Source organism: Tasmannia lanceolata, unplaced genomic scaffold (genome assembly GCF_043159265.1).
Source record: "Tasmannia lanceolata isolate RefF3 unplaced genomic scaffold, GAP_Taslan_0.1 ptg000016l, whole genome shotgun sequence".
NCBI lineage: Eukaryota > Viridiplantae > Streptophyta > Magnoliopsida > Canellales > Winteraceae > Tasmannia > Tasmannia lanceolata.
The window spans coordinates 12,468,776-12,492,481 of NW_027518693.1; the positions used below are offsets into that span (position 1 = coordinate 12,468,776).

At 38.9% G+C, this 23,706-nt stretch overlaps 1 protein-coding gene across 8 annotated transcripts in view; it reads right to left on the bottom strand.

Annotated features, from left to right (window-relative positions):
• Nucleotides 1–23,706, bottom strand: part of HEMD (uroporphyrinogen-III synthase family protein) — a 30,939-nt gene extending 7,233 nt beyond the window's left edge. For 6 of the 8 annotated variants that reach the window (XR_013235294.1, XR_013235292.1, XR_013235290.1 and 3 more), the window contains exons 1-10: nucleotides 23,453–23,706; nucleotides 21,577–21,664; nucleotides 10,083–10,152; nucleotides 9,754–9,872; nucleotides 8,489–8,587; nucleotides 6,641–6,696; nucleotides 5,958–6,043; nucleotides 5,198–5,332; nucleotides 2,039–2,090; nucleotides 1,676–1,912 (exon numbers count right to left, since the gene is read on the bottom strand). Coding sequence is in view for 2 of the 8 variants with exons in the window: in XM_077356832.1 (XP_077212947.1) it covers nucleotides 1,898–1,912; nucleotides 2,039–2,090; nucleotides 5,198–5,332; nucleotides 5,958–6,043; nucleotides 6,641–6,696; nucleotides 8,489–8,587; nucleotides 9,754–9,872; nucleotides 10,083–10,152; nucleotides 21,577–21,664; nucleotides 23,453–23,608 (876 nt within the window). In the remaining 6 variants the exon portion in view is untranslated. Of the gene's footprint in view, nucleotides 1–1,456; nucleotides 1,913–2,038; nucleotides 2,091–5,197; nucleotides 5,333–5,957; nucleotides 6,044–6,640; nucleotides 6,697–8,488; nucleotides 8,588–9,753; nucleotides 9,873–10,082; nucleotides 10,153–21,576; nucleotides 21,665–23,452 lie in introns of those variants that run through there. The other 2 variants (XM_077356832.1, XM_077356833.1) reach the window with 2 other exon arrangements.

Sequence of the window (23,706 nt, forward strand, 5' to 3'; positions counted from 1 at the left end):
ACAGTTGGATGCACAATTTTGACTTCCAACTTTCATATTTTCAGCTATAATACATACTATTGAGAAGGATTTGAATGGTTTTTAAAAATACAAGATCCAACCAAGGCACTAGAGCACATCAAATAATCGAATGATAGTTAATAAAAGAAAGGCAAAGCGATGAACTGGGTAAATAAAGTAACAGCAAGTCATTGATGTTCACTTTGGAAGAGAATGTCTAAGATGGATATTAATGGGAGGGATATAAAGCTATTGTAAGAGTGTGGCAAGGATTGGGTGCTCATGGGGGGCCGATTCCCGATGGCCCCACTACGATTTGACAATCCTAGTCTCTTGATCTATTTGGCTTTGCAATGAATTTGGGCTAGAGGAGATCCAAACGAGGAATATTGATGCAGTGCCAACATGTCAGCCATGTCACGCCTAGGTGGCTTGGGTGGAGTGTCCAAAGTGCATTCCTGCAATAATGTAGCAGCCAGATTTTGGACCTAAATTTTGGACTTCTAGATGGAAGAATCTTAAAAAAGTGGTAAGCTAGGAAGTTGTAAACATTGTTGTGCTCTTTCTAACGAGTATAAGAACTCTAAATCGGACAAGTGGTTAGAAAGTTATGACAATTTTGATAAACTGTGTCTGTGGGTTCCCAAACTAGTCAAGTTTTGTGAGTTCCAAAGCATTTTATGATATGTAAGTCCCTAAGCTAGTTAGTGGAGAAGCTTGAACGAATTTTCTCTTGAAGTCTTTCATTTAAAGGGATAGAAACCGTCTGTAGAAAGGGATTTTGGGTTTTGATAAACTTAAGCTATTGATAATATATCAATTGGGTTGAGCAGGGCATCCACTTTCTTCTTCTCTTAGTTGTGTTTTTGTTTTCTAATTTCTTCTTCTTCCCTCTTAAGCACCCGCATTAAATATCAAATGGATGATTCTGATCAATTAAAAGATGGGGACAACTGCAATGTAGTGTGATACCATAAGCTCTTTCTAACGAGTATAAGAACTCTAAATCAGACAAGTGGTTAGAAAGTTATGACAAAACTGTGTCTGTGGGTTCCCAAACTAGTCAAGTTTTGTGAAATCCAAAGCATTTTATGATATGTAAGTCCCTAAGGTAGTTAGTGGAGAAGCTTAAATGAATTTTCTCTTGAAGTCTTTCATTTAAAGGGATAGAAACCATCTGTAGAAAGGGATTTTGGGTTTTGATAAACTTAAGCTATTGATAATATATCAGTTGGGTTGCGCAGGGCTTCCACTTTCTTCTTCTCTTAGTTGTGTTCTTGTTTTCTAATTCCTTCTTCTTCCCTCTTAAGCATCCGCCTTAAATATCAAATGGATGATTCTGATCAATTAAAAGGTGGGGACAACTGCAATGTAGTGTGAAACCATAAGGGTGGGCCCAGGCTTCTCATGTGCTTATCCTTACTACTTTCTGTTGGACAAAATCAAGCAAGTATAGTGGCCTCTAAGAGATCAATTCATTGATAAGAAAAAGGGAATCAGTTGAATGAATTGCAAAGAGTGATTTGATTGACAATGAAGCAAGAGAATTCTCAGTTCAGTGGTCTCTGCCTCAACCCCAAAAGAGCATGCATTTTTGGTTGTACAAGAACGTAAGAAAGACAAGGAAAATGTACAAACAGGAAATCAACATATAAGCAGGTGGTTAATCCTTTACCGCCCTGATCAGTGACAAGGCTCCATCCGCTTCATCGTGCCCTCCCTCGTTCATAACATATACTGGAACAGAAGTGAAAATCTGCTATACACAGATGAATGCTGCGCGGTCAAGATTCATTGTAGAAGTTGTCTCATTCTTGCTTGAACCGGCGGCATCTGTGGTTCTTTGCAGTCCTTTGAATTATCAGAGATAGCCCATGTCCTGCACCTGTGTTCTTTATCAACAAACCAATGCCTGGGGGAGGAAGAAGTGAAAGACAAAGTTTGGATTTATCATAATATAAAATGACAAGAGGTAAGTTATCACAGTGTCAAGAGAACATTCGTTTCTAGAAGCATTTCAGACAAATTGTATCCAGACCTTATGGAGCTGATCGTGAACCTTCAGGGCTTCCAGAATGCTGTCAACCCACCTGTCACAATGATGAAAAAAATGGGTCAAAACGAGACAATTCTAGGTTACACCAGTTTCCTGCTTCCAATGTTCTACCCATGGTTTTAAATTTCGGTTTCGGCTAAAATTTCGGACTTATCCAAAACCGAAATTTCGGGCGAAATTTGGTATTAACACATGAAATCTCGGTTTTTTTGGTTGAAATTTCGATCGAAAGTACCGAAATTCTTTAACGAAATAAAAAATTAATATTTTATTATAAATTTCGACGAAATTTCGAACGAAATTTTCGAAATTTAGAACGAAATTTGGTAAATTACCAAATTTCGGGAATTTGGGTTTCGGTACATTTCGGTTTCGTTCATCACCGAAATCCGATTTCAGTCGAAATTTAAAACATGGTTCCACCTCCGTCTCTGTATTTTGTACTCGTGCTCGAAGTATTAGTTATGTTCAACAAAGAGCAGAGAACTAATTTCCAGTCACAACTTCATATGGATGAGTAAAAGACACAGTCGACAAGAGTCCCACAAACAAGTCACAACCGCACATCAAAGTTTACATGCAATAGTTAAATGTTAAATGATTTAAGGAATAAGCAATGTGGCTACGTGATTATCATGTTCAACTATGATACACTGGTAAAGAAAGTTGTTTAACTATTTGGGAGGTTTTGAGAGTGAGACAATGAAAACACTGTCAAGATCTTTTTGACTAGTATATGAGGGCATCTCTCTCTCTCTCTCTCTCTCTCTCTCTCTCTCTCTCTCTCTCTCTCTCTCTCTCTCTCTTGCGATTTATTTGTTAAAGCTTCCTATTTGGTGTTGTATTTTCTTTTTCCGATGTACTTCAGTTCTGACCACCTTGGTCCCGTTCTTGTTTTTCCCATAAAATTGGCTGCCTTTATCAAAAAAAATGAAGGCATGAATCTGGTGCATTAACCAGTTTCAACCAGGCTAAAGCCTGACAATCACTAACTGGAGCCTGCGACCTCCCCCGCTACATGGATACTAATATTGGTCAAATAATTGTCTTGTTTCAAATGTGTAACTCTCTATTCAAATTAACTATCATGCTTGTTTGTCAATGTCTTATATTTGCAATTACAGCATAGAATACGAACATGCGAGCCTTACAAACGCTATTTTAAATTTATTATTTATCTGATCATCTAAGTAAAATCTAGTAAAGTTTAATGACATTGTATTTATAGATGCCTTGTGTCTTATCTCATGGCATTAGATGACTGTATTTGTATCCGTGTCCTACATTTTGGGAAGTATTGAGTCATCTCTCTATTCCAGATTTCCAGTGCCCGTGCCCGTACCCATATCCTGGACAATTTCCTACTGGTCAGATTATGTGGTGTTCTGCATGTCTACTTATTCCATTTCGAAAAAGACAAGTGTTTAATAAGATAAATATCAATAACTCAGAAAAACCAAGTACACGCCTCTCTAAACATTGAATATGTTAGCCTTATAAATGCTATTTTAAATTTATTAATTATGCTATCGTCTAAGTTAAATCTAATTAAGTTGTATAATATTTTATTTTTCAACGTCTTGAGTCTTATCTCATGCATTAGATACCTTTATTCGTATCCGTGTCCTCCATCTTGAAAAATGCTGAGTCATTTTTCTATTCCAGCGTTCGTGCTCTTATAGGTATCTGGCTACCATATGTTTGTTACTGTTTTGAGAATAAGATTTTGCTCCTACCATCGGGACAATTTCCTACTTGCCAGATTATATGGTGTTCTGCATGTCTCCTTGCTCCATTTTGGTACAGAAAAGCATTTAATAAGATAAATATCAATAACTAACAGCCACCTAAAATAATACAGATTTTTCCAATTTAGCCCTTGGACATCCAATTGCTCCATTTCGTTTTTGGACAAAGCTAGAATACGCATTATCTGCAAGGAAGGGAAGAAGAGCTACCTAGCATCAGATTTCTGGATAATGATATATTAGTGATGACAAAATGGAAGGGCCTTCTTCAACATTGATAAGGGTTTGGATATGTGAAAAGGAGCTGTTATTTGGTTTAGTGAGGATGCACTCAATGGAAAATACATTCGTGAGAATGTTCATGTGTGGCCCACCTATTCGATGATTTGAACCATTCATCTTCTAGGCACCACTGAGGATGGGCCTGAAAAAAAAAGGGTCATCAGATCGGATTGGAAAACTGTCCCTCCTAAATTAGAGCAAAACATATCTTCAGTTTAGGTTTTTTCTATTTTCCCTACCGGTGAGGAAGAGACTGCATGTTGTGGACCTTGTGGACAGAGCAGAATGGAATTGAGAACTATGAAAAGACCAAATTATCAGTGCTCCAAACCAACAGACAACCAATTTGGAGAATTCTTGAAATCCCTTATTCACGATATTAAGAAATATGCTAGTCCTGCTTTCTCTAAATCATTAGATAGAAGTGGAATGGAGAAAGTCCAAAGGAAAGAAATAGGAAACTTCACAATTTCCCAAGATCATTAAGCACAGAGTAAAGAGTCATCTTATATGCCTGAATCCTTTCATTCAGAGCTAGAGAAACCAAAAAACAAGTTATCTGCTCTATGAAATTTCTCATAAGCAGTCCCTGTAATTTAGTTACACTTACAACATAGAAAGGAAATTTATCATTGGCAGGAATGCTAGAAAGAAATTATATTATAAATTTTGAGATTGCAAGCAAAATAAACCACCTTGGGGAACAGGAATAGTATCAAATATTTGAGATTGCAAGCAATTTAAATTAGGGGGCCCACCTTGGGGAATATGAAGAACTGCAATAGTATCATGTGTACCAAAACAAAGGAAATCTATTATTCATCGAAACATAAAAAGAAATTACACATATTTTGAATTGCAAGCAATTTAACCTAGTGGAACGCCTACATGTATTGGGAAGAAGTGCAATACCTTATTATGCTGAATAAACCACCCGACTAATGTTTCTAAAACATAATCAATGTATGGTCGGAAAAAAGTGCATGTGTTATGATAAGCTGTATATATATTGCAGGCACATGTACTAGCATAAATAGTTGTCGCTCAACTGCTTGAGCATTTACAAGACAAGCCATAAATTTAGTACAAAGGCGAATAATGAAGTATATACCCTTCAAGGCCAGGGTTTGGCGGGTAGTATACATTCTTCAATCCTGATCTTTTTGCAGCCAAAGCAGTTGCCTCACCAATGCAAGCCACAGAGTTGTTCCAGCCCTCGGATTTTGAAATAAGATTGACCCAAGCACTGTTGGAGTAAAGTGTATCGTATCAGTGGTAGAATAAACACCTAATTCATTATCATCAGAGCAAATGCATTTCAGATCGTAAACCCAAAGGTTAAAAAGGGAGATGAATAAAATAAAGTAGTATCAAATAACAAACAGAATGGGGATAAAGCTTGATGAGAACATGCTGGGTTTAATAAAATTCCTATCTATTGTCCCAGATATTTCTGAAGGACGAGCCAATAACATTACAATACAGTTATGTTTCATCTTTATTTCTTTTATGATTACCTGCTTAGAAACACGGTCAGACCATAGACATGTTCACTATGTAATGAACCACATTAAGGTGTTTCTCTGACGGTGCAGATACACCAAAGGCTTATTTGAAATTTATTTGAAAAAGAAAATCAAGTGTCCTGATATAATAAGAGATGCTAGCAGTTTTATTCATATCTCAATGGAGATTTTGGGTGTGTGTCTGTCAATTGGTCTGGGGCGGTTAGTTGTTTCGATTGAATTGCCTACAAATAGGTCAATTGGAAGAGCTTCTAAGAATGATTTATTGCTAAAGGGCAAAACATAAAAGAGTCTATAGCTTGGGAGGACGCAAAATGATAAAGCATGAGGACATTAGCTGCTGACCGGACTGCAGATGGAGAAGCTACTGCAACAACGGGGGCAGAAAGTGCCTGTGTCAAAATTGACTGGTCTGTACTGAGAACAGGCACCTGCAAAGCCATATAGAGCAACTTAGTAACTTCTTTGTTTCTTTAAATATATGGTTCAGACATCCCTCTCAAAAAAAAAAAAAAAAACGAAAATGGAGATTAAGTCATCTTTTGAATAAATATACCAACCAATCAGTCCATGATAGTGGTCAGATGGGATAATTTAAATTGCCACTAGAGTTTTCTACATTTTCAGAAACAAACACTTAATTTTCTTTGATAATAATACAAAAATAAATGAATATATTATAAAGTTATTAAAATAAAATCACAAAATAAGCAATTCAATAACTAGAAGAAAGGGCCACACAGAATATCAATCTGCATCCAAAGGTTCTTGTCAACATTCCATTCCACAAATGAGAAGGCTAAGCCGCTAGCCACAAATATGTAATTTCATAATATGGGAAACCCATGTTATGGGTCTAGGCTTAAACCAATATTCATATTGTTAATATAAATAGCTGGGAATGCTCGATGGCAACCAACATGGATCCCAGCAATGCACGTGAGAATTGAGAAAATTCAGTGTGTTCCTCAGAAAAAAAATTGAAATAGCCTTCACAGATACTAGATGTAAAAAACAAGATACTTTACGGTTGAATATGTATTCAGCCTTGTGACTTCAAATCCACGATCCGACAGGCCTTCCTCTGCAGCAAAAAACCACACAATTAGGCACCCTGGTGAGATTCATAGCAAATATAACGAACCAGTACCTTATACACAACAAATTGTGTGCAAAAAATGAGGCTCGGTTGGACATCCATGTATAGTCTCCAATAAAATAAGGGTTTTGCTAACGAGTGCCCTAAGGGCACCCGTTAAGGTGCATTGGGAAAGAGATTTTCCAATCATTTTACACTTACTTTAATAGTTTTACACCTATTTTGAGATTTCTTTATAAAAGTATGTGTAAAATCTCTTTCCCAATGCACCTTAACGGGTGCCCAAATCATTAGCAAAACCCATAAAATAATATTGCTGAATCATATTTTCTGTAATTGAGTTGATGGGAAAAAGGTATTAGTTTAGAGAAAAGTGTTTCTAGTCTGCCGACTAGAGACCATTCTCTAGTCCGGCGACCAAAAACACTTGGGTCCCACATTTTTTGTGGTGATCTAAAGCATTCATTTGATAGGCCCCATCATAGATAGGGTGTCCACAAAAAATCTACTTCATAGGATCATCTTAACCCTTCCATTTGTGGAGCTAAAAAATGGACAGATTTGTGCTGATTTATAGCCGTCAATTTTAAGCTCCACAAATCACAGGGTTGGGATGATCCTATGGAGCTGATTTTTTGTGGACACCCTCTCTATGTCAGGGCCCATCAAATGAATGCTTTGCATCACTCAAATAAGGTGGGACCCATGTTTTTTGGTCGCCGGACTAGAGAAGGATCTCTAGTCGGCAGACTAGAAACACTTTTCTCATTAGTTTAATGTTCATAATGAAATATGGAGATTTACAAACCATTGCCACTTGAAATAAAGATTTAACAATTGTTGCAGCATAGTGTTCTTTCCATGCGATGCATAATGTATTAAAGGATCATTCAACAACCATATTTTCATTCATAAATTTCATGTCAACTGTTCTTACACACTCCTTCAGTTTTGCATGTCAAAATTGTAATATTGAAAAAATAAATGTTGCTACTTCATACGATTTTCTGAACACTTTTTGTTCGTGCATCTCAAATTTACCGACACTGCATGTGACTTCACAATGTGCCACAATGAGATTTGGTCATTCAGCAGACTTCATCCAGATGGGACTGGACATGAAAGATGGCACAAATTTAACACTATATTACTTCTTCTTTTTTTGGAATGGTCCCCTATATTTCTATGTTTCTTAATAGGTACAGATGGTTTTCTGCAAGGAAGTTGCATAAGCGAATGGGGACCTGATTATGTGACTCCATTATGTTCCACAATGAGATTTGGTCGTTCAGAAGACTTCTCCCAGATGGGTTTGGAGATGTAAGTTGGTACGATTTCAGCACTAAATTGCTATTTCTCCAAATATGTAAAGATAATTTTCTGAAAGAACATCACGCAAGCCATTGGGGACCCAATTCCTAAGAAGCAGTGTTAACTACAAAAAAACCATGTGCACAGCATGCCAAAGGTCGCCAAAGAGAACATCACACAGAACCATGTGCACAGCATGCCAAAGAAAGCATAGGGTGTTCACTGTCCAACATGGAAACCATTGGAAAATCTAAAACATCACTGGAACTATGTTCAAGCATAACATAATACAAAAAAAGCAGTAAAGTTAAATGAATAACCTATGTAACTAGGCCATGGCCCAGGTCGCCAGTGTGGGATACCCTGGAAAGCCCATGATATTGACATTCCCATATGTGCTGCCATTAGCTACCTCAAAGTAGAAATCACGCAACAGATGATCATAGAAACTAGAGTAGGTACGTACCAATTTCACTTCCAGCCTTCGAAGAAGCAGGATACAGAACAGTGCAAGTTCTACTACTCCCATACTTTGGAAGCTCTGAAGCTAAAACTTTGCCTGTTGCTGGAAATTATAGTATTTGTGTTAGAATGGAGAGTGTATTAATATATGCAATTCAATGTAAATAGTAGCAATCTAGAATTATGGAAAGATGAATTACCACACCATCAATCCAACTAGAAGAATATTCTAGATTCATTTTCTATCTCAAATCTAATTTATATGATGAAGGAATCAAATATGAGCTTCCAATACTTCAAGAGAAAAGATCACTCAAAATTCCATTCCCCACAATGATGGAAGCGATGCTACCTTTGGTACTAAGCATCAATAATTCTTTCTCTGGTCCTCAGAATTTGAGAGATGCCATCACCACTTTGCCAATTGCAACAGGTTTTGATTTTTAACATTCCGAATACACATAAAAACATCTCTTTTGAGGAGAAAGACTTGATTCCAGATGACCAAATGAACCTTTCTTAAAGGAGGATCATCAATCCAAAGAAAAATCCTTAGAAATGCTTGATAGTCTGCAATATTGGAAGAAATGTAGACAAGGGAACTGAAATCTGTAGGATTGTTAGATAGACATTTAGAAAAGTCATTCGCCCAATAAATGAGAGATATCTTCCTTTCCAACTCTCAATCCTAGAGTCAATCCATAGTATTCTCAGTCACGACTAGCACGAACCTCATGAATTTTCTCCCCTGGATTGCACAATATGCATATTCATCTTGCCCTAAAGGTCATATATCCCATAGAACGGAACTTTTAATCTCTCCCCTCCATTCCCTTCTTTTGATCAATCATTCAACCACTGCTATGAAGCTTTTGCATCTTGGTTATTATAATCAACCCGAAATTCACCATCCACCATTGTTCCATGTTTGTTTAGGTCAGCTAACAATATTCACCCTATCCATCATCCACCACCACACACACATACAAAGGTTAGGATTGTTGACTCTACCCTAACTATATTGCTTTTCTTAACTGCATTAATAACAATACAAATGGAAACTTAAATCATATCGTTCAAAGTATCTTAATTGTATGGACTTGGTAGTGGTAAAGCATACAGTACTAAACTAGATAACTTAATTTCAGGTATTTACAGATGTACAGATGGATGCATGTTGATATTGCATATGATCCAATAACTTGAAAGGAACAATTAAAAAACGTTACTATAGCACATGAATGTATAAGAAAATGTACAATATCATACCTTTCGATGGTGCAAAGGCAACACTCAAAGATTGTTGGGAAGATTGCATTACTTCCTCAAAGATGCTTCTGGTACCACCTCCAACCACCCCAATCCGAACTTTTGGAGTTCCGGCAGCCCTAAGAATGGTAGGAAATCAGAACCATTTGTCTCAAAAGCATGTATAGTAGTGATGTCAAAGAATCAATAATTCTGCAAAGTGGGACTTCTTCAATTACAAATGGGCTACATCTCGTATATAAGTGATAAAAATCAAAGGAATTGGTGAAAACGACCACGAACAAGTAAGGAACTAGTGGAAACCATCATGAACAAGTAGTACTGCTTACTTCCATGCATCAAGAAATACTGATCCTGCTTCTGGAGATGTAATGACAATCCAATCAAAAGTAGTATCTGCTGGGAAAGAAACAAAGAAAAGAAAACAAGCTATCATCAATCGTTCCCATGCACATTTTAATGACAACATTTGAATGAAGGCCCAACATAGCACACATCAAGAAAATGAACAAAACAGAATTCCTGTTAGTATATTCTGAGGGCAAAAAACATAAAGCAAGTGTGTTCATCCTGCAAGTTTACATCAGCAGGTACATCCAAGATGATAGCTCATTCCCCGTGACAAAAAGTACAAGCAACTAATTAAAAAGAGGATTTTTAAGTCAAAAATAAAAAATAAAAAAAATTGAATGCTTAAGCCATTAAAAAAAGTATTTGAATGCTTAATTGATTTTGAATTATCAAAATATAGCTTCATTTTTCTTTTTCGTTTCTCTGTATATGAAAAGTGGCATTGAATCTGTGACCGGAGGGGGACATTGTGCACCTTGCAACTGTAATATGGGCTCAATCCCAGAGGAAGCCCATTTAGGGTTAGATTTAATTACATAACGGACCAATATACAGTGATTTCATGACAGCAACCAAACTACCATTATGCTAGTTACTATTAAACCAAATTTTAGAAGAAAAAAAAAAGAATGGACTAAAAGGACGTTAATAAACAAAACATACAAAAAATGACGCCATTATTCATATCACAATTCACATGGTTTTGTAGAGAACTTTAAGGGTATTTTTGTCAAAAGTGTGAAATTTTTAGTCTAGGGTTTTAGAGCATTCTCTCTCTCTCTCTCTCTCTCTCTCTCTCTCTCTCTCTCTCTCTCTCTCTCTCTCTCTCTCTATATATATATATATATATATATATATATATATATATATATATATATATACTAGTAAAAAACCCCGTGTGATGCACGGGCCGACAAAGAACTGTACGGACCACATCACAGGTTGATCCAAACCGTCCATGTGATGGAACACAACATAAATAGGTTGTGCCCCAAAAATCATTTCCATAGACTGATCCTAGCCCTCCAATCTTAGAGGTTTCCATAATATGTTGTTCCTCTTAAATCGGATGGTTAAGATCACCCTATAGATTTTTTATTAAAAAAGCATAAAGGAGGGGGGGTAGGATTGAAATTATGTGGCTTTAATGGGTGCCTTTGTTAAAAAGCATAAAGGAGGGGGTAGGATTGCAAATATGTGTGTTGAATGGGTGCCTTTGTTAAAAAAAAGTCAAAAAGAGTGATGTGTAATTCTACAAAAAATTCTCTTATTTTCTCTTCTACTATATAGTATTAGATATATATATGAGGAAATGGTTTGTGAACAGCTGCTCAGATAAGCAGAGCAACCATAGGGGGCCCACATTTTGGGGGTGATCCTAAGCATTCATTTGGAAGGCCCCATCATGGATGGGGTGTATACCAAAAACCAGCTTCATTGGAACCAAAAGTCACTTGTCACAAAACCAGAACCTGCAATCGGCAACCCGAGAACCAAAATGGGAACCAAAAACCAAAACCGGGAACCCGGGACCCACCCCGACGAATTTGGGAACTCCCAAAATCGCTGCCAGCGATTTTGGGGTCCCTCCCCTATAAAAGAGGAGGCCCTCCCACCTTCATTTTCATAACCTCACTCCCACCTCCTCCCTTGCTCTGGTTTTACACCTCCTCTTTTGATAAGTACACCCTCCCCTTTTGATAAGTACACCCCTTCAGCAATTACACCCCTCCACTTTAATATTTACACCCCTCCCTCTTTAATATTCACACCCCTTCCCCTTTGGTTTTAGAAAACCTTAGAAAGAGAGAGTGTGAGAGTAAGAGAAAGTCAGAGAAGCTTGTGGAGATTTCCGAAAACTAATCTTACCCAGTTTCTGCCGAAATCTCCTCTGATATATCATCGAACGTCGGAGTTCTGCCGAAATTGCCTCAGATATACCACTCGACGTCAGAGTTCTGCCGAATTTCTGAGGATTTGGAGCGTAACCAACCCTTGATTTGTTAATTTTACAGCTTTCTATACTTTTCATTACAAACTCGGAAACATGTAGCTAAAGGGTTTGGGGATCCTTTTGGCCCCAAACCCTATAGCCTAAATCCCCTCCATTTTCACAGATAGGGTTCTTTTCTTTCTCCTTATCCCACCATTCTATCTCGAGCCCAACCATACATCGTGAGAGATAGAGAAGAGAGCTCTATGCTCCTAAGGTGTGTGCCAAACGGAAAGAACTGAACTATTTTTCATTACTTTCAGTCACTCACTTTATGTCATTTACAGCTTTCCAGTTTTCCGTCACAAACACAGTAGTGGGTAGCTACAGGGGATCCTCTGACGCCAAACCCTATAGTATAAATCCCTTCCCTTTCTAAAAGACTTTTCTTTAACTTCTGCTCTCTGCGGTCATTAATTAATTCAATTGAGGATGCCCTTGCTTCCAGGTGCAAAATGGCGGGGTGTTGTATGGTGGCCAATCTCAATCTTTTGAGCATTACTGTCCGTAAAGGCATAAATTAAAGAATTCTCTTTACCTTCTATCATTTACCTTCAGCATCTTTTATTTATCGCTTTCTTTACCGCTTTATGCACTTACATTCAATAATCAAAATAAGAGTAGTATGGATGAGAAATGGGCTGATGATACTAGTATGGATGTCGAAAAAATAAGGTGACATTAAAGAAATGATTATACTGCCCACATATGATAAGAAGACGATTAGCTTGTAGATGGCATTTAATCAAGCACAAAATACCATCTCACACTAGAAAAGGGATTTCTTCGTAGACTCGCATCCTTACTCAAAGAGGTTCCAGAAAATGATAGAGGGAGGGCGGAGTAAAGTTCGCAGCAAGAGGTTGAGGAGATTGGAAAGGGTTGACCGGAGAAGGGCAAACGGAGTTTTGGGGGACTGGAGGTGTGTTCGATGTGGCTTTCGCAATTTCCGGCGGAGATCTGAGTGTTGGAGTTGCAGGAAGATATGGTCGAATCATGATTTTAACTTCTCCGTCATGAAGCAATATGGGCAAGGTTTGGGCATCGGGGATGAGGGTCTGATAGGTTTGAATGTGGTGAGGGGTAGGGTGTTGAAGCACTTTTTTGAGGGGTTAGCAACTAATATTGAATCTATCCCTTTGAAATCTATCAGCAATGTTGGTCTTAATCTCTGGGGTAGAATAAGTTCTGGGTGGTCCAGAGACATCTTAGCATTGGAGAGCTGGTTATGTCAAAAATCAGGTAGTCCCTTGAGGGTTTTGGTGAATAAAATTGATTCTCTGGAGGTAATTGTGTTTCCTCCGACAGGTGTCAATATTATCTAGATGCAGAATCTTTGGCTTTTGGCAACAAATACACCTTTTTTAGATTTAATCCCTTGGGAATCCAAATTTCCGAATGATGGTAAATCGGATTGGTGGCGAATCACTGGTATTCTGCCTGAAGCGAGGTGCGAAGACAATTTCAAAAGGGTCGGGGAGAGATTGGGGAAGGTGATCACTCTTGACGCGTCGTGTAGAGCGGGTGAAGGTTATTCTTCAGCTTTAGTTCTGATTAATTCAGTTGGGGACATTGGGAAGGAAATTTCTCTTCAAACATTGATCAATGGGTCGGTGAGTTGGGTTCGTGCAGAGAAAGTCAGCTATAGAGTGGACGATGATCCCTCTGCGGATTCTAGCTCTTCTGATAGTGGTGGATCGTTGGAAGCCTCGCCAGAAGAGTCGTGTTCGGAGGAAGAGGTGGTGGAAGAAGGCATCTCTGGTTCTGTGATGGGTTTGGATTTTCCGGCTCACGATAGAAATTCTAACTATCGTGAGCCTAGCTTGGTGCATGTTAGCGCGTCAGAAGAGTGCGGATTTTTTTATTTTCAAAACGAAGGGCGGTTGAACGTGTCTCCTGTGGGGATGAGGTGGCGAAGTATGTGTGGTCTTGGAAATTCAAGTCCTCTTGTGGTGGACCCTTCATCTTATGTAAATTGCTTCGAGGATATTATAAGAGCGACTTCCCCAAGGGAGTGTGGTCTCTTTTCAAGTATGCAAGAGGATGGGTCTAACATGGGCCCAGCAGTTTTGCACCCAAATGATGTGGGTCATGGGCCGTATCTAAACAACCTAGCCCAAGTGCAAATCTGGAGCCGTGGTCTCTTATTGGAAAAATCAAACATATTTTGCGAAAGCCCTAATAGCCCCTTTCCTATGGTTAATCATGTCTTGAATGTCGAGGAGGGTATGGTTTCGAGGAGACCTTTTAACTCGATGGTGGAGGAGGATTCCATTACTAGTAATATAGATGGGTGTTTGGCTACTCACATTGTAGGGTTGTCTTTGGAGGGTCCGGAAGAGCATTGGTGTGGTCTTTCTCTCAGGGGTGGAACTCACACTGGTCTAGTGGCCTTACTGGAGGAGGAGTGTAGCCCCGGGGATCAGATTGCATGTGAGGGTGAAGGTGAAGTGTATGAGAAAGATGTCGAAAATATCGAGGTTATTCCTTATCTTATCCGACCAAAACCTCTAGCTGTAAAGGTGGAAATGGAGGGAGGAAATGAGGGTTGGAAGGTTTTCCCTGCTGAATTTTCAAATGAGGAGTGTTTGAACCTGCTCCATGTCAGGGAAGGTTCTAGGGACGATGCGATAAATTTCTTGGTTAACCACACAGTGTATATGAGCAGAAAACTCGGGTTGATATATTCGGGGCTGGAAGGGGATCTGAGAAGCATGATTAGGGTTGCAGATGAAAGGGAAATTGAAGGTCGTTGTCCCATGGGGAAGGAATCTTTGGAGACTTCGAGCAGAACATCTAGAGAGTTGAAAAGGCTGCAATCTGGTATTAATTATGAGGGGATCTAGGCAGGAGGGGTGAGGGCCGTGAAATCATCTACTAAATCGATTTAGCGCAAGGGGAGGAAGGGTATAAAAACTGTTGACCTATGAAGATTATATCCTAGAATATAAATGGGTTGGGTTCTTTGGCAAAGAGGGCGCATGTTTAAGGAATTGGTGAAAAGGCATAAACCGGATCTCCTTTGCTTACAAGAGACTAAAATGGAGATTATTGATAGAAATGTGGTGAGGAGTCTGGGGGTTGGAGCCAAATGGGATTTTATTTTTGTTGAAGCTATTGGAGCATATGGGGGAATATTGGTTGCTTGGGATGAATCTAGATGGACAAAGGTCGAAGAGATGGTAGGAAGGTGCTCGTTGTCTGTGGTTACTCGCAGGGTGGAAGATTCTTCTTTGTGTTTGTCTTCTGGTGTCTATGGCCCCATCCTTCGGGAGGAGAAAAAACTTTTGTGGGAAGATCTCTGCCGGGTAAGGGATAGGTGGCCGTTCCCTTGGTGCATTGCAGGGGATTTTAATGAAATCAGGTTCGTCAGCGATAGATTGGGATGCCGGAGAACCAATCCGAATATGTTAGCTTTTGCGGAGTTCATTGCCAAATATGATCTTATCGACCTCCCATTATCGGGTGGTAGTTTCACTTGGTCTAGAGGTGGGCACCTAGGAGTCATAGCCACATTGATCGATGTATCATTTGCCCCAGATGGAGTAGTATGATCCCTAATATTTGTCAAAAAATTCTTCCCCACTCAGTTTCATATCATTCTCCCCTGCTACTCGATCCTAGATTGGAGTCGTGGGGTCCGCCGCCATTTAGATTTGAAATTGCGTGGTTGCATATCCCTAAAATGGAGGAGAAGATGGGAGAATGGTGGGTGTCCCACAAGGTTGAAGGGCCATCTGATATAGTGGTTGGGAAGAAGTTGAGGTTTGTGAAGGAGAAATTGAAGGAGTGGGAGTCGGATAGAAGAGTGTCTAAGTTGGGGAGACTAAAGTGGTTGGAAAACCAGATTAGGGAATTAACCATTGAAGAAGAGAATGGGAATGTCTCGGCAGTATCTTTGGAGAAGTTGGGTAGAGTCAAAGAAGAACACAAAGGTATTATTCTTCAGGAGGAAATTTCTTGGAGACAAAAATCAAGGGTGAAGTGGTTGAAAGAGGGGAGACAAAAATACGGCTTACTTTCATGCTATGGCTAGTGCACGCCGTAGAAGGATATCTTCACTAAATATCGATGGTAATGTGATATCGATATGGAAGGTATTACTAATACAATTCTAGATTTCTATGGATCCTTGTATTCTTCTGATGATATTGTTCGTCCTATCCCAGAGGAGGTGTCATTCAATAGTTTATCTATGGTGGAGAGGAATTTGCTGGAAAGACCTTTCGATGAGGAAGAAGTTCAAAAAAGTGTGTTCTCGATGTGCAGGGAAAAAGCGCCTGGCCCTGATGGCTTCTGTCTTGCTTTCTTTCAGGCGTGTTGGAGTTATGTTAAGGAGGATGTAATGAATTTCTTCCATGAGTTTTATAACAGTTTGGTGTTGGATAGAAGTACGGGTGCGACATTTATAACCTTAATTCCGAAGGTGGAGGGTGCTTCTAGAGTCACGGATTTTCGGCCCATTAGTCTGGTTGGGTGCCTCTATAAGGTTTTAGCAAAGGCGCTTGCTGATTGTCTTAAAGTGGTGATGCCATCGGTGATCTCAGATTGTCAGAGTGCTTTTGTCAACAAGAGGCAGATCTTGGATTGCTTACTCATTGCAAATGAGGCCCTCAACTCCTACTTAAAGTCAGGAGAAGGGGGCCTTTTGTGTAAGTTGGACATGGAAAAGGTTTATGACAGAGTGGAGTGTGGGTGTTTGGATTATCTCTTAGGGCGTATGGGTTTTGGGGACCGGTGGCGGGGTTGGATTAGAAGATGTGTCGACTCAGCATGGTTCTCGATTCTAATTAATGTGTCACCTAAAGGTTTCTTTAAGTCGTCTAGAGCTTGAGACAGGGTGATCCTCTATCCCCTTTCTTATTTGTCATTGTTGCTGAGACTTTGAGTAGACTAATGGCTTGTGGGAGCAGCAAAAATTTATTCTGTGGGTTTGCAGTTGGGAGGGAAAAGGTTGAAGTGACTCATCTTCAATTTGCTAACGACACCCTGTTATTTTGTCTTCCGAATGATTTGCATATTTTGAATTTGAAGGCTACCATTAGATGCTATGAGTTGATAACAGGGCAAAAAACCAATTTTCATAAGTCGAGAATGTTTGAGAATGTTTGCTCTAAACTTACCGATCAACAGGGCCCTCGGTTTTGCTAAGACTGTGGGCTGTCAGTTGGATCACCTTTCGTCCTCGTATTTGGGGTTATCGTTGGGGGTGGGTAGACCTAAGAAGCACTTATGGGATCCTATAGTGGAGAGGATTGGAAGGAGGCTTCAAACGTGAAAAGAAACCTTGTATCTAGAGGGGGGAGATTGGTTTTGGTTAAGGCCGTGTTGGCTAATATTCCTATATACTTTTTGTCTCTCTTCAAATGTCCGGTCAGTGTTGCTTTGAGAATTGAGCGGATTCAACGAAGATTCTTATTGGGGGGATCAAGTGGTAATAAGGGTATCTCACTTGTGAAATGGGAAAAGGTATATTTGCCGCTTAAAAATGGTGGTCTTGGGATTAGACGAATTCGTGAGTTTAATCATGCCTTATTAGGTAAGTGGTTATGGAGATTTGGGGTGAAGAAATATCAATTTTGGGTTAAAGTTTTGGGTAGTAAGTATGGCTCGAAAGTTGGCAATTGGGAGTCGGATAATCTCTGCAAACTGAAAGGATTGACAGTTTGGAGGGATATTTTAAAAATGTCTCATGATTTCAATAAGGGTATTCAATATAAAGTATACTCGGGATATCGCATTAGATTTTGGTATGATGCATGGTGCTCTTCAGAGCCCCTAATGAAACTATTTCCTGAGTTGTTTGTTATTGCTTCTTCAAAGGATGCTTTGGTATGTGATTGTTATGTGCGTGAGGGTGGAGGGGTGGTGTGGATGCCGTCCAGGAGAAATTTCTTTGATAGAGAGTTGGAAGCATTATCCCATTTCATTGAGTTGCTCGAATCTTGTTACATTAAATTGAGTGGGTCGGATAAAAGAGTTTGGACTTGGGATTCATCTGGCTTCTTTTCCGTCAAATCTTTTTACTCGCATTTGGTTCCTTGCGGTGGTCCCGCCATCTCAGCGAAGGTATGGAAATTTCATTGCCCTCCAAGAGTGTGTTTATTTGGTTGGGCAGCAAGTAGGGATAGGATCCAAATGATTAACTTCCTTCGTAAACGGGGTATGTGTTTGGTGGATCATTGTTCCCTATGTCTGGAAGATGGAGAGTCGGCTTGCCATCTTTTTATCCATTGCAAAGTTGCTAGAGAAGTATGGGGACACATCTTACGGAGATTTGGAATATGTTGGGTGTTTCCTTTCTCTATTCCGGACGTGATTTTGTGTTGGGAGTTGGTGCCATGGAAGAAAAGGGGTAAGATGCTGTGGAAAATTTGCCTTCTTGCTACTTGGTAGGTGTTATGGAAGGAGCGAAATGATAGGGTATTCTAAGGGGCTAATAGATCGACTTATCGGTTATAGATTAACATCATTGCTCTGACTATATCTTGGGCGCAAAGCTTACCTCAGTTCCGCTTTTGACTTGTGGGAGGGTTGGAGGGAGGTGTGCGTCAGTGGAGTGAGTCGACCACAGTTTGTTAAAAAATGGGAAGCTCCTCCACCTAGAATGATGAAAATCAACTTTGATGGTTCAAGGTTGGGAAATCGGAGGCCAGCCGGTATTGGTGGTCTATGTCGCAATTACAGGGCGGAGACCATGTGGGCCTTCTCGGAGCCGATTGGGGTGTGCGATTCACATGAAGCTGAAGTAAGGGCGGTCCATCAGGGTATCAAACAGATTGACAATGAGCTTCTTGACATTTCTATTGTGGAGGGGGATTTGCTAAATGTGATTAGGTGGCTTCGTGGGTTGGTGGTCCCTCCTTGGAGATTTTGGTCGTTTTTTGATGAAATCTTAGATCTTATGGAGGTCTCCTCCATTGTCTTCAACCATGATCGTCGTTCTGCAAATTGTGAGGCGGATGCTTTGGCTAGATCTGGGGTTGTGCGTTTGGGTTTGGAGCGTTTTGATTTTTTGCCTCCGTGAGATCATTGTATTTTTATTCTGAATTGTTTTTTCCTCTATAATTTTTAGGGGGACTTTCTTGGTCTTCCTTGTCTTTTTAATTCAATAGAGTTAACAATTCAAAAAAAAAAAGTAGTCATAAGATTTGGGGATCCTGTTGACCCAAGTCATATAACACAAAATCTCATTTCCCTTACATTTGGGAGCAAAAGAACCATTTTCCTTACCTTTTATCTTTCCTTCTGTTTAAAAACCCAACTCAAGAATAAGCTTAATCTTTTTTTTTTGAATGGTAAGAATAAGCTTAATCTTAAAAAGAGTTTAAAATCAATTTTGCTAAATTTTTCTCACATCCACCAATTCAAGTCAAGAGACCGGTTTTTCCAGGGCATGAGGGGTGCCTATCACGTTCCCCTCATGTAACCATATCCCTTACTCTAATTTCTGATAAGAACCGAAAACATAGTTAATCAGGGGCCTAGGCCCCAAAACTAGATGGCAACGTTGGTTATTGCCTTTCTCTTGAAATTTGGATTCTTATCCCTAATTCACTAGAAATGCAGATCATGGGTCATAAGCCCTAACCTAGGTAGCGACTCTAAGAACCTCTCTTTTCCCATGAAATTCGGATCTTTATCCCTGTGAAACTACCAGTTACTCCAAAGGCTTAAGCCGTTGGAGACGGCGTTATTTAATCTTTTATACTTTAACACTCCCCCTCACGTGTGGCCCCTCTTTTTAGGCTTGGCCTACACGTGGTACATGTGGCCCCTCTTTTGGGTTTGGCCATTGCATGTGGATTTTGCTATCAAGGAGGTTTGAACTCAGGACCTTTCACTCTGATACCATGTGAAACTACCAGTTGCTCCAATGGCTTAAGTCGTTGGAGATGGCATTATTTAATCTTTTATACTTTAACAATCCCAAATTCACAGGAAACGCGGACACAAACACACCCCTAACCAAAAGGGAACAAGAGAACAACAACGAAAAACCACCCGAGTGTGAGGAGATACGAAGAGATAGGCCGGTCTCCTAGGACGATGCGTTCCCTCCGCTATCCGGGATCCACACCTGGGATTATAGTCTTGAAGGCAGTGACTTCCTCCCACTCCGAGAAATTGTCTCCAGCCAACACTAGGATTCTCACAGATCCACACTGATATAGTATACACTCAAGTCGAGGTTGATGATTAAGTGGATGAGCATGTGAGAAGGATGACACATTCAAAGGTTGTTAAATCCTATGCAAGGAGAGCCAAGATGGGGATTGTTTCTGACCTAGATTGGACGAGTGACACGACCCAAAAGTGGGAAAAGATATTGTTCTAACTTCTAAGACAAGTTTTGAGGAGATGGGGGAATCCTTCTAACAAAGTGACTTTATTTTAGTTACAGGGTTCTAAATGTCTAGATGGTTTGAAGTCGTAGGGGTATAATAGATGTTTTCCTTAAGTTTAACTCAAGTCTCCTAAGTAAATTAGATAAGAGAGGTCCCACTCCACTCCCCGACACTATTTTGAGTCACTGTTCATGACACTATTCACATGACTGTTCACGTCATCATTTTATCACTATTCACATGGTTTTGTAGAGAACTTTACGGGGTATTTTTTGTCAAAAGTGGGAAATTTTTAGTCTAGGGTTTTAGAGTTGTTAAAACCTATGCAAGGAGAGCCAAAAAGGGGATTGTTGATAACCAAGAATTGGACTAGAGACATGAGCCAAAGGAGGTAAAAGATATTATTCTTGAGACAAATTTTGAGGAGATGGGGCTCATCATTTGTACCAAAGTGACTTTGTTTTACTTATAGGGTTCTAAATGATTCTTTTAGATGGTTTGAAGTAATAGGGGTATAATAGGTGTTTTCCTTAAGTACATTAGTATTAAAGAAGGGCCACTCCACTCCACCAACACTATTTACATTAGTGTTCATAACACTATTTCCAACACTATCTACAAGCCATCTTACAAAAGAAGCCGGTTTAACTGAATTACTATTCTTCCGAGTCAGAAGCCACTAACGGGTCTATAATTGTTATGGCTTTTAAGAACAATATTGATGCGTAGTGCACAACTTTGGAGTTACCTGGGCAACATAATCCATGAGATTGTCTATGGTTCAGCAGTTAAACAAATTATGTCTCAAAGGGAAACAGTAATAGTAAACAACAATAATCATGTTGCAAAATGAAAATACATATGCAGCTTCATAACGCAGACACCAGAAAACAACTCTAAATCTGAAGAAAGAATTTTCCAACACAAACACCACAGAACACTCATTAACAAAAATGATCAATATAAACAAAACAGAATAAACACCCATGAACAACAGTTCAGGTCCGTGCACCACTTACCATCGGCGATGAAATAGGAAACCTAAGTAAATGGAAGGCATGATGCTAATAAGTGCCCACTCAAAGGAGGTGACCGCAGCTAAAAATTAAATCCACTCAGTTGAAAATTTACCACTTAATACGGTAGAGAGCCTATTTAAATCAGGCCCTTCTGTATGCTCAATGAGAGGAACCTCCAAGCAATGAATGTCATGTTTGGCCTGTAAGGAGAATAAAATTAGTGGTGATTGGTCAGTTATTAATTCAAAATGCTTTCTTGGGGAAAAAAAGCATTAACTAGACAAATATCATGTGTACCGTATGATCATAAAGTAGTCATATAGCTAAAGATCAAAATATATTTATATGGAAAATTAGCTACAAATGACTTTGCATTGACAAAATTAGGCATTAAAATCTTAAGGTGATTCAATACATGGACGAATCGATGAATGATATTGTATCAGTATTTGTTGTCAGTTTGCTACTACAAACGTACATTATTTAGGTTGTACATCAGTCTTTTATTCACATACATGTGTAATGTCTGTACCACACTCCCTTAACTGATCTCGGGCATTCTGGTCAATCCTAATGTTATTAATTTAACAACTAGAAAAAAATAAAGATTTTAATTGCTCAAAATTTCATATTTAAGTCTCCACGTGGTACCAAAACACTGAGCAAAGTGAACCCTAGTTTTTTTTTTTTAACTATACAGGTCTCATCAGCAGCTGAAGCTGATTCACGATTTATAGAGAACTAGTACCTTGAGTTGAGAGCTTGATTCTACAGAATCAGATGCAATTATTGCTTGAATTTTTGGATTCATAGAGTGGTAGTTTGAATTTAATAAATAAATAAATAATTTACAAAACTCCATGTCTTCATTCACAGAGAATAAGTTTTTTACCCTTTCTTTTTTTTATCTGATTTGAAGGAACAGAGTAGGCCATTCTTTTATTGGAAACGCCATTCTTTTATTGGAAATCGATGAATTTGTTGGATGAAGTTCCATTGAGAATAAAGGTCAAGGTATTGAGCCTCCTCTCCAAGCACATACAGCCCTTTCTAGACTCGTTTTTTGGGATTTTCATGACAATCGGTCAAATTTTGCAAGTTTATTTGCATAAGTTGAACTGGATTGAGACCAATTTAAGTTGATTGAGAAAAATAGATGTCCTCAACAAGCTTATAGGTGCATAAGACTCAATCAAATGATCGGTGACTTAATGAAGAGAAATGTTTTGTAAATAGAAGTAGATAACGAAACTATTTATAAATGTTAACAAGAAGAAGGAAGAAAACACCTTAATTTGATGCCCACATTATGTGAACATAACTTCAATTGGTCACTAAATATGTGGCTCTTTAGCCAGGGTATGCATAAATAATAAAGAAAACCGATTTGGGAATAGGAAGAGTACTATCATCAAATTATTCCAACAAATACCAGTACCAAGACCCAACAAAGCAATTCAAGGACAGAGAAACCAGAAAAAAAATTAGACCAAAAATACCAACTTGCCAAGGGATGTATAAATAATAAAGAAAATCCATTTGGGAATAGGAAGAGTACTATCATGAAATTCCAACAAATACCACTATCAAGACCCAACAAAGCAATTCAAAAACAGAGAAACCAGAAAAAAACTAGACCAAAAATAACAACTTGCCAGGGGATGTATGAATAATAAAGAAAACCCATTTGGGATTAGGAAGAGTACTATCAAGAAATTTCAACAAATACCACTACCAAGCATCATATAAATATCAAAAGAAAAGAACCCACAAAGCAATTCACAGACAGAGAAGCCAGCAAAAAAAAAATCAAATGTATAAATAATAAAGAAACCCCATGGGATTAGGAAGAGTACTATCAAAAAATTCCATCAAATACTACGACCAAGCATCAAATAAAATTTAAAAAAAAGAACCCACAAAGAAATTCACAGACAAAGAAACCAGCAAAAAAATTACAAAAAATTACATGAATAATAAAAAGTTACCAGGGTATTGACGAGCTTGGCATTCTTGCCACGTTCTCTAGTAACAACCACCTTAGGGTTGGGCGAAGAGAGAACAAAAGAAGATGAAGCATTGACTTTGCAGGAAATTGGGAAATTTGTACGAAGATATGAAGGAGAGAGGATACAGAGGGCCATGGAGAAACGTGTTGCTTGCAGGAATAAAGCTTTCCTCTTTATTATACTGTTGGGCAATCCACCTGTGGAGAGGTTATTAATCACCCCTTTCAAAATTA